At 47.1% G+C, this 11,047-nt stretch overlaps 1 protein-coding gene across 2 annotated transcripts in view; it reads right to left on the bottom strand.

The window, feature by feature from the left end:
- Positions 1-568: 568 nt before the first annotated feature.
- Positions 569-11,047, bottom strand: part of COL5A1 (collagen type V alpha 1 chain) — a 159,410-nt gene continuing 148,931 nt past the window's right edge. Inside the window, exons 64-66 of one of the 2 annotated variants that reach the window (XM_049832115.1) lie at positions 10,365-10,433; positions 6,174-6,407; positions 569-3,361 (exon numbers count right to left, since the gene is read on the bottom strand). In XM_049832115.1, coding sequence (XP_049688072.1) covers positions 3,215-3,361; positions 6,174-6,407; positions 10,365-10,433 — 450 coding nt within the window. In that variant the 3' untranslated portion in view covers positions 569-3,214. Of the gene's footprint in view, positions 3,362-6,173; positions 6,408-10,241; positions 10,311-10,364; positions 10,434-11,047 lie in introns of both variants that reach the window. The other variant, XM_049832116.1, reaches the window with a different exon arrangement.

The following is an 11,047-nucleotide window of genomic DNA, read 5'->3' as shown; positions in this document are numbered from 1 at the left end:
TGGCGGCCGCCTGATCTTCTCGTCCAGATCCCATCACTGAAATCCCCGGGTTGGATTTTTACACTGTTGGCTTGATTGGAGCTTCTCACTGAGAAAAAAAAAAAGATTCCAGGCCTGGAAGTTCTCTCTCTGATGGGTTTGGTTTATTATTTTACAGTATCTATTACCTTTAAGCACTTTCACTGCTCCTCTGATGAACTCTTCAGGCTCCACTGAGCAGAAGGGTCGTGGGGAAATCACGCTGCAATCAACTTCAAGAAGACATTCACATCACGTTGGTTTAGGTGGAAACAGTAAACTTGATTTATTGAAAAAAATCTATTACATTTATTCCTTTATTACACAGGTTTAAAATATTTAAAAATAGCTCTTATGGGCATTACACTTAAATTTTATGACATGTTTATTGGACTTTGAAGAAATGTACAATATGTCATCTGACACTATATTTTAAAAAGGGCCTTATGTACTAAAATTTTTTTCCATAGGTTTTATTTTTCTTATCAACATTTGTTCAAGTCATATATATTAAGGGAGGAGGGAAATAAAATTACACAAAAAGAATGTCTGCAAATACAAGTAGTAATTTTATTGCAATATACCGTAGCTAAGTGGTCTGGGGAAATCGGAACAGTTTGGAGCTCAGTACAATTACAACACTGTGGAATTCAACAGAGGAATTTTTTTTTCTTAAAGCAAAGAAATAAAAGGAAAAATAAAAGAAAAAAGCTCCCTTGATGAAAATTTGTAACAGAATCACATGACCTAGACAGACGCACACGTGTGTACATACATCAATATATGGCTTTTCTGTTGCAGAGAGGAATGTGCAACCTTTTCTGACCTTCCCACTGTTCCTGAACAAGGCTCTTGCCAAGGTGACCGAGAAGCTGAATTCTCCTATATATTATTATATACTCCTTTTCACTGCTTCGCTGCCGGAGTCTGCAGTTTTTAGGGTAGCACCTTTTTTTTCTTTTTATTCCCCAAGTGGAAAAAAAAAATATATACGAGAGAACACAACAGAAGAAGGGAGACGGATGGACATGGCTCTCCCAGACTGAAAAGCACCGCGCGGCATCGCCGCTCCCTCCAGCATGGCTTCGCCTCCCTTCCTTGGACGCTGCTGCTCTCTGCTTGGGAAGGAGGGGGGAAAAGACATCATATATAGGCTTTTCTTCACAGTAAATGTGATGTCTTTTCCTTTACGGTGAAAGACCCCCCTTGGCTCAAGCATTGCTGTAATAATACTCCAGGCCAAATAATAATAAAAAAACACCCTGCAACATCTATTTTCCAGCCAAGAGATCTAAACGAGGAAAACGGCCAGGGAGAAAACAAACAAAGAAACAAACAAACAAACAGAAAAAGAAGATGGTGTCTGCAGGTTGCGAGCCGAAAATGCTGCATGGAAAAAAAAAAAAAAAAAAAAAAAAGCCATCCTGGCAGAGCCACCGTGGGAAGACCAAGAAAATTGCAGACTCCCGGGAGCGCTCGGCGGGCAGGCACCCACACGGCTTCAGCATCACGTCAGGACATCCAACAAATACATAAATTAGCACCACAAACATTCAGCGACTGAGTACAATCTGGTATGGTTACCACCGTACAAAATGCATGAATAGTCTTGGAAAAAAAAAAAAGAAAAAAAGATGTAAGCATATTTAATACTTCTTCTACATGGACCGTATAAGCTACCGCAATACAATTAAGGAAAGGAGCGGGTCTTCTACATAAAAATATGAAGGTGGCATGCATTTATAATCAAAGACTGTAGCAAAAGCCTGCAGTCTGTGTTGAAAGTGGCTAAAAAGCAAAGGCTGGTGGGAGATTGGCCAATGGCAGGGTATCACCAGTGTTGTATTAAAGTCATTCAAATAGATAGCACCACAGAGACATGTAAAAATAAAAAGCACCTTTTTTTTTTCCTTTTTTTTATACCTCATATTCAGAGAGGACAAATGGATTTCCCCTGCCACTGCAATCTGCCGCTGGGAATGGATTTTTTTTTTTTTTTTTTAATTATTATTATTATTTTAAAAGAATGCTGAAGGAAAAAAAGAAGAATTAATTTAAAACATTTATGTTAAGGCAAGCAAGTGTATAAAAAGGCAGAGACTCAAAGCGGATCCTCCTTTTAGGTCAGGGTATTGTAGAAATCTTGTTAAAAAGCGGCTTTAATTTCCTTATTTTGAAATGAATCATTCCAAAAGGCATCTGTGGCTCGGGAGGCTGCTTTGCCACTCATTGGACCCTCATCCTGCAAAGACTCGTGCCTGGGCATAACTCCAAGCCCCTCCACATCCAGGCTCGGGGTTGGGAAGAGGCAGGAGCGGTGAGGATGCGAGCCGCCGTCTTCATTCCCAGGTGGATGCTTGGCTGGGATGGTGGTGGGAAGGGTGGTGGTTTTAACACAGACAGGGTCACATGCATGTTTTGAAGCCAGAAACATTTAAACATTTAAAATAATATACAATACAAATATTTACTTACAAACATACAAAAATATAAGCACCTTTAATACAAGGGAAAGAGATGCCCAGTGTGAATTTTAGCGATCAAATTAATGGGGTTAAATTTTGTAAAACGTAGAATTCCGCGATTCGATGGAGATATTAAAAATTCTGGAAGTGGCCATGATGTCTACTTGCTAGAGCCGATCCAAATCTCATGGAAGTCAACGAAATGCCTCCGATGAGCTTCAGCACGGTTTGGATTGGAGCCAGGACTGCCGGGACTTCAACGTCAAGCTGAACACAGGAGTTTCAAGTTTTTTCCATTTTTTTCCTTAAAAACAAACAAACAATAATCTATAGACAAGCGCTTGGTATCGCTTCGTGGCAAGAAGAAGAAGTCTTTGATGGCGGTGGGGTCCGCTGGGTGGCCGTGGAGCAGCAGCGGTGGGAGCAGCGATGACGGCGGCACGGGGACAGGTCTCGGGGCCACGCGTGCGGCGGTCGGTCATGCGATTCTGCGTCTGTCGCGGGAACGGTCCTCTCGGTCGGCGGTTCGGTACGTGTGGGTGCGGTGGCACAGAGGAATTCGGGCAAAACGAGGAACAAAACAAAACGGAAAAAAATAACCCATCGCTGTCCAGTTTCAGAACGTGCATGTGACAAGGAATTCTTTTTTTCTTTTTTTTTTTTTTTAATTAATTAAATGGCGCAATGAGGTTACGAGGTTGCTCATTTGGAGACTAGTTTTCAGGTGGCTCTTAGCCCATGAAGCAAGCCGGTCCCACCTCGAATCCAAATTTCTGTGACGCTTCTCCGAAGTCATTGAACATGATGTCGACTATAGGTACTTGCTCTACTTTGGGCGTGTTGATTTCCAGGATAGTCTTCTGATAGCCCTTCCTTGCCTGATGGGGAGAAGAGGGAGAGAGAGGAGCTCTGATGATGCCTCCAACACAACAAGAGCAAGTCATCACGAACGAGCATTCACCGGTCAGCCGGCAATACGGTGATGATCTTGCCCAGGCATCTTCTGAGCTGAATTAGAGGCAACCAGCACCAAACCACTCTACATTTACCCTGCAGATCTAGCAGACGTGCTCTCAAGTGGGATGCTGACCACTAAGCAACCCCCTGGGAGACGGCTGTCCTGAGCCTAGACTTTGGAGCAGAAGCAGCTGCTGCCATGCAGATCAAAAGACGCTAACTTTGCTGTTAGAGCTGGAACAGGAGCCTGGTAAAATTGCTGTGGCTGTGGTATAGTTGTTTTGCCTCCTCGAGGACACGCATGGGTTGCTGAGCAAATGCGAGTGATTTAATTTGAATATATTAGTTTGACTATTATCCGAGCGCTACCGAAAAGATCACATTTAAAGTTTGATGGAATTCACAAGGTGATGTTGTCTTTTTATCGTGCCTGGTGGCCATACAGTTATTTCCAAAATATAAATAATTATTAGAGGAGCAGAAGTGCACCCGAGGGCATACAAAGCTGCACAAACAAGTGAATTTATGGAGCAGTTTTTGGCTCTACCTTACCCTCCGATTTGTGTGTCTCAGAAGAATAGGCTATATCACAGCTACTGATAAAGGGCTGTAAGATCAGGAAAAACACATTCAAATAATGGCCTGAACATTAGCCCTGGAGATCCGCCGGCACCGGCTGCAGCAGCCTTCATCACCACCAGAGCACGGGTCCTACTGGGACCTCTGCAGCAATGCTGCGTCGGGCAGCTCAACCTCATTTTTCACATGGTAGGGCTCAATCTTAAATATCCTGCCTCTGGTTTAAGGAGGATGACCTACCGGGGTACCGGAGACGGTACTGAAGTACAGAAGATGCAGAGCCTCCTTCTGCAAGGCTGCGGTAAGCTCCCTTAGCATATTTTACCTCCTTTTTACAAGCCTGCAGGAGCGGCTCTAGCAGAGAGGAAGAACTGGGACACACTGGTTTGGAAGCGATGCCCAAAGCTCTGAGCCAGGAGATGACATCTCTGTGCCCCACCATCGCACTGGGGCTCGTTCAGCCTCTCCTGATGCTTCTGCACCGCGGGCGCCTGTTGCTCCCGCGGCTTTAGTTCTTGCCACAGTCATTTATTTGCGACCCTGAGACTGGCTGTGCTAACAGCCGCCTGCGAGAAGCAACCGAGCAAATAAACTCGGAGGAGCTACAATCCTCTTTCCATGCAAATATCTCTCGTTAGGGAGAGGAATGCAGGGCACCTGAGCCAAATCGCTTAAACCAAAAGGGTTTTCAGCAGGCACATCTGCTTTAAAATGTGCAGCGTGCGATCATCTCCGAGACTTAAGAAGGGAAAGGGAGGGGAAGGCACTTTTTACCAAGGACACGTCGCGTTAGCAGGAGATATGAAGTACTTAAGGATAAACTTCCCCACGCGGTTTCTGAGTCTTTCCAGAAGCAGGATGGATGCCCTTTCCCTCTCTGCAAGAGTGTTAAAAGAAGTGATTCTAATCTGATTTTTCTCATTGCTCCTACAGTAAAAAACGTGCGTGTGCCAGAACAGAACCACTTTCATCTCAGATTATGTGGAGGGCTCTTTCCATCAAAGCTCTCAATCTTTCCGTCCCGTGGGCTTCAAGCAGAGGGTGAGAATTATTCGTGCTTTTGCACCAGCAAGCTGGGTCTCAAAATAAATGCAAGCAGCACCTGCTTTGCCAAATTTTTAGTTCCCGAGGGCAGATTTTTTAGAGCTCCGTCCTGAACGAGGCACCCAACAGAAGGAGGCAGAAGCAAAGGGAGGATGCTGGGTCCCTTTGGAAATTCCAGCTGCCGCTCTTGGCCACAGCGAAGGCGAAGAGTGAGCGGGCTGCGTGGGAGAAGAGGGCTGCAGCGTAACGCCTGCCTCCGCACGCCAGGCAAAAAAGTCACGGGGAACAAAGCTAGAGAGAAAGACGCTACAAGCTGCATTTGAACCGCAAGCGGGGATGCAAACCTCTGTCTCCTGCATCCCACGGCTGTGACTACTTGTCTCGCTATACAGAGTCAGGCCTCGCTTGGGTTTGCCCTTTCCCAAGGGCACAGGCAGCTCCCCGTGAGGGACAGGGGAGCTTGCGAGGATGGAGAAAACCAAAGCGCTGTGCTGGGGCTCCTCTGGCCGCTCAAGGGATGCTGGGCCAGAGCTGGGTGCCGCAGCCAGCCCTGGGGCGATGCAGCGATGCACCCCCATGCACCCCTCCTGGGGCTGCATGCAGCAGCGTGCCGCAAAAAAAAAAACCCAACCGACCCAATGCCAAACCCTTAATGCTTTGCCTCCAAGATTTCTTGAAAGCACTTAAAAAAAATTATCAAAGCCTGCAAAACTTAATACGAAACTGGGTGTCATTGCTTGTCTCTCCCCGTGTGAGTAAACAGAGTAAGAGCAAAGGCAAGGGGGGGGATGTCTAAAAGCAACTGGTGGTTTTAGGCAGATCCCTTCCTTTATGCACAGCCAGCAATAAAGCAAATTAATCTGGTTCCTAGAGGTGCTGCAGCTTCCCCTGACCTTGAATGGAATCATGTATTCCCAGCACAGGGAAGAGCAAGCTTGATGCCTCCCATGCTGGGGATGATCCTCAAGGCAACTACATCAGCAGGCACAGAAAATTTGGAAGCGATTTGCTCCGAGACAGACGATGCTGCACAACCAGGGGAGGGAGACAGACACCTCCAGCCCTGACCCGTTTTGCAAGGACCGGCCAAGCCCAGCTCTGCCCACGTACCGCGCAGCCGTCGAGGGCGGCTCGGATGTAAGGGTTGTTGTCGTAGGACATCTCCTCGTCGTTGGACCCCAGGAAGCGGATCGCCTTATCGTAGCTGTCGGTGGTGGCGTCGTGCCAGGCTACGGACTGGTAGCAGTTGTAAGTGATGTTCTGGTGGGCCGAGGCACTCAGGAGCCGGAGGAAAGTCATCTGCACCACTCCGATGGGGTTCCCGTCTGAATCCACGTAGGAGAGCTATGAGAAGCAAAGAAGGGGGAAACACTGGGCAGTGAGGGGCAATGCAACAAGTTTGGGGGGGTCTGAGGACCACCAGTCTCACCCATCTTTATTACCCTGGACGTGGGGCTCGGTCTCGCCACCCCACCGGGGTGCAGACACCGCTCCTGCCACGCTACGGGCACGGGGCTGCTCTGCTCCTCCTGTGGCCAGGGCATGGCTACTGAGGGCAGTTTATTTCTCTTGCTGGTTGTGAGCTAAAAAAATAAGGCTACTGCAGGGTAGGAAGAGAAAGGAAAGGGGATTTCAGCCCTGGTTGGAAAAAAGTGCAGTGCTAAGCAAATTTAGGGATGAATTTCTCAAGTTTAAATCAATACTGAGCATACTTCTCCAGCTTTTAAAGAGGAGAAAAAGCAGATTTCTGTAAGGGTTTGAGGCTTTATTCTTCTGTCCTATTTGAGATGATTTTCTGAGAGCTGTGGGTATTTTGTTCTGCACACACTGGGGTATTTCCCATTCATTTTTCCTGGGCACCAACACATTGGCTTTTAAGCAATCTTTGCACTTCACCTGCAGCAATCCTGTTTCTGTTGATAAGGACTCGGTGCTGCCCTGGTCGGCAAGGCTACGCTCAGCTAAAGGGAAAATGCATTTGCTGCTCTTAGGGCATGTCATGAAACACAGAGCTGCACTGGCACAGGGATTTGCTCCATTCTGCACATCAGGCTCCTTTTCTCCCTTGGAGGAGAACGGTGTCTAGAAATATATTTCTGCAAAACACAGTTTACTGAAACCTATTTCCAGCACTTAGGGGATTCAGGACTTTCTCTTTTACCCCACCAAGGAAGCAAACACACAGCGGGACAGCTAGTTTGCATGTATAAACTAACTGTACTTCAAGGTGGCATCCCCAGCCACGGCCAAGCTACTAGAGCTGCTGCTCCTTACTGTCCTCTATGGACAGTGGGTTTCTTTAGAAATGACCAGGAGAAAAATACAGGCACACAAACAGCGTAGTGTTCTTCGAGGTACCACGAAACATCGGTGCAAGCTGCAAACAGTAGAAGAGATTTACAACCAGACAATAAAATCATGAGTAAAAAGATAATAAAAATAAATAAGTATACCAACCGGTTGTCAGGATACTGTTGCGCTGTCCTCCTGAGAGTTAAATATGACTGACCATGAGAGAGCCACGCATGCCAGGGGGAGAGCTACCAGAAAACCACCAGGACGTGGAAGGAGAGAGACACAAAATGCCGACTACTTGGCACGCACCCCCTGACAGGTGATCTGCACTACTGATCTGCAGGACCCGCTTCTCTTGTTTGTTCTTATTTCAAATCAGTGCTTAGTTTGGGAGCCTGACTGCTTGTTACAGGGTCTCGGTTGCTGTTCTGCCTCTGCAGATTACATGAAGACCTGTCCCAGCCTTACAACGGGAGCCACTGGGAACTGGTTGTGTGCATAAGGCTTGCTCGCGGAAACACCGTTTTGCAAATTTCCATCCTTTCCTGTTTTCTCTGTGATGGTATTTCCCTGTGGCAGATGCCATATGGCTATGAAGGATAATAGGACAGGACGGGTGGCAGGCCTTGTTAGAGCTACTGGGAATTGTGTGTAACACACAGAGAAGAAAAGCACGAGTCCAGAAGGAAACATCTGCAACCTTTTTATCCTCTAAATGCAGTTTGGCTGCAAATGGTAAGAAATCAGCTCCAAGTACTGTGTGTCATTGATTAATGACGGTGCGGAAGCATCAGAACAAGATGGTTTCTTCATATTTCATATTTACTATGTTCTTCATACTTTAGATAGCCCCAGAAGAAAGGCAACCATCTTCGTGGCTGCGCACCTCGTGCAAGCACTGAGATTCATACGGAGCCCCCTGACTGTGCTCTCGGCATTGCTGAGCAGCCGGGTGAAAATCTTCCCCTTGGCTCCGGGGATCCCCGTGGGCTCAGCCCCCGCAAGAGACCGTGCTTGGGCTGCACGGACGGACACCAGGGACCTTCTCCGTGGAGTAACAGGAGCAAAGCTGCACCCAGAGGGGAACTCAAAGTCATTCATCCCACCCATCTACGCAAAGATTTCGACTGATTTTGGGTCCAGGCAAACGTCTCCCCAGTTTACCAATCTCATGGTTCCAAGTACTGACTGGGGTGAAATGAGAGGTACTTTTAAAAAAAATAATAATCCGACTTTACTTTACAGCTTGTGCGTTTAACCGTTTTGTCGTTTGCTTAGGCAGATCTTCCACGTGCTGGTGGCTTTTTTCCAAACAGAAAATGCGGGACAGGTAAAAAAGCAAGAAAACGGCAAGACAGAAAGATGGAACAAAGGGCTCAAAGTAGCACTGAAATTCCTATTTTAAAAAAATGGGCCCTAAGCTCTAGGTTGGCAATTCAGCCTCAAACATAGCTGATAAACAGACTGGGGGAAAAAAAAAAAAGCAAAGCAGAGAAGATGGAGAAATGGAGGTACTCATAATATTAAACGATGAAATGCTCTCTAATTAAGCTATGAGTAGTTGCCCTCCAAGGAGCTACGAGGCTGAAGCCTTGGCTTTACGGCCTTATTTGATAATGCAGAAAAGCTGCAGAAGCCATATCCTTCTTGTGGGCAGAATCAGAGCAAAACGTGTTAAGTGGCAATGAAATGCGGCTTAGGAAAACAACACGGTGATTTTCTTTGTTGTTTGCCTTTTAAGGTGGAAGTTTGGGGCACTGCAAGAAACCTCTGCCCTGGGGAGAGGATGACTGCACGAGGCAGCTCAGCGCGGTATGTCAGAGCATCTCCTGCTTTCAGGGCCGTGTCGGTTTTATCTGCTAAATATTTCCTTCTTCCCTAATTCTCCTGATTTGAGTGAGCTCATTATCTGCTTTCTGCTAATCCTACAAGAATTGATATACACGCGGGAGATTTGTGTTGCTTAAGGAGACCTAGCTTACACTGATCTGTTGCTGTTCTGACATCCCTGACCAGCGCTTGGGCTCTGTGGGAGCGATCTGTCCACAACGTGAATGTCCTGTTACAGGACAAAATACCAGAGTTTTTCTCTGTTTTACATGTTGCTGTCTTGCTTGCTTGCTTGCTGACATCAAACACTGTTTGACCTTACGACAGTTCTTGTCCCTTGAAAAAAAATCCTTAATTGTGACTAAGTCAAATTCCTGTCCACCAGGCTTGGCAAACGCACGTGCCTTGAAATCTTCCTTTAAACCAATGACTTCATGACTCCCAAGCTCCAGGGGTGGCACAGGAGCCCCCGATGTGGCTCATCTCCAGTGTAGGAGACGAAATCCAGCCTTTGCGGAAAACCTGCCCCAGACCAGAGATGTGCAGGTTCACCACCTCAGCCTGGGTACCAGCGAGCCCGAGCTGCGACAGCACCGTGCCCGGCTCCGGGCTGAAGCATCACATCGGGGGGCTCTCAGCTCTTGGGATAAAGCTACGCTTCTGGGGGGCCAACAGCACGGGGACACCCAGTTTGCCCTTGCCATAATGGGAACTGCTTAGGAGACAGCAAGAGCCCTCCTTGCAGGACGCAGCCTTCTTGCAGCGTGCTGCGGAGACAGACCTGCAACAGCTTCAGCTCTGCAGGGTCCCCCAGCACATCCGCGTGTCCCCTTTAACGCAGGGGACATTAGCTGCTCCTAGGTTTCCAGTCAAGCAGACTGGAAAAAAGCATCCCCATGGGGTTTTGTTTCTTTTTTCAGTATTCCACCTTAAATGTTTTTACTGCGACTTGTGATGGCTATTAGTCCAGCATGCAGAATGCAACAGATCTGGCCATACCAAAGCAGATGACGCGCTCTGATTCAGACTAGAGGGCCAAGGTTAGCCACTTACCAAAGACCCCCGCTTGTATTGACTATACCATGTGGAAGGCTGTTCTTTGGGCCAACGAGCCATTTTACTCTGTAAAATATGACACGGGTTAAAGAAAACAGAAAGCACCAAGATGCATCTTACCAGTTTACCGCGCTTGAATTCACTGAACCAGGAGCCTGGGTTTTCCTTTGGCCAAGAAGTAATTCTAGCCTAGTTTGTGGACGGCAAGGAGGAAAGAGAGAAAGAAGAAGAAGAAAAAAAAAAAAGAAATAAAAAAAGTTACATTCAGTTCCATAAGCAGAGTCTGCATGTCTTATTGAAACTGCCCAACTTCCTTTAAAATGTTTTCTTAATCTTTATACACCAGTTACAAGACCAGTTGGCAGAACCTTAAGGTGCCAGCAGCCTCTCAAGCAGAACAGGACGGCACGGTGCTATCCTGGGTGCCCAGCGCTGCCTTGGCACCAGCCTCCTTTGCTAAAGGCTAATGATTTCTGCCTCCTAGAGACATCGGATGCAAAACCAGCAGTGCAGTCTATCGGCAGGGGAGATAAAAAGGAAGATAGAGAGGAGGAAAGGAAATATCAATGGTAAAAAGTGCATTGATCTTCATGGGAGGGCTGAGGTGGAAAAAACAATGCTGATAACGGAGAAGGCTGCTGTCAGTCTAACGCCAAATCCAGATGCTGTGGGCCTGGGAAAAGCAATAAATGTGATTAAGGAAAAGTCTCTGCCTGCCTGCTGCGTTTGTGCAGCAATAAGGTATGGCACAGGCGGCGCATCCTCCGCGGTCGGTGCTGGACCATCACACACGACGGAGCTCC

Source organism: Accipiter gentilis, chromosome 29, assembly GCF_929443795.1.
Source record: "Accipiter gentilis chromosome 29, bAccGen1.1, whole genome shotgun sequence".
Lineage (NCBI taxonomy): Eukaryota > Metazoa > Chordata > Aves > Accipitriformes > Accipitridae > Astur > Astur gentilis.
This window is presented reverse-complemented; position numbering and strand designations above follow the sequence as displayed.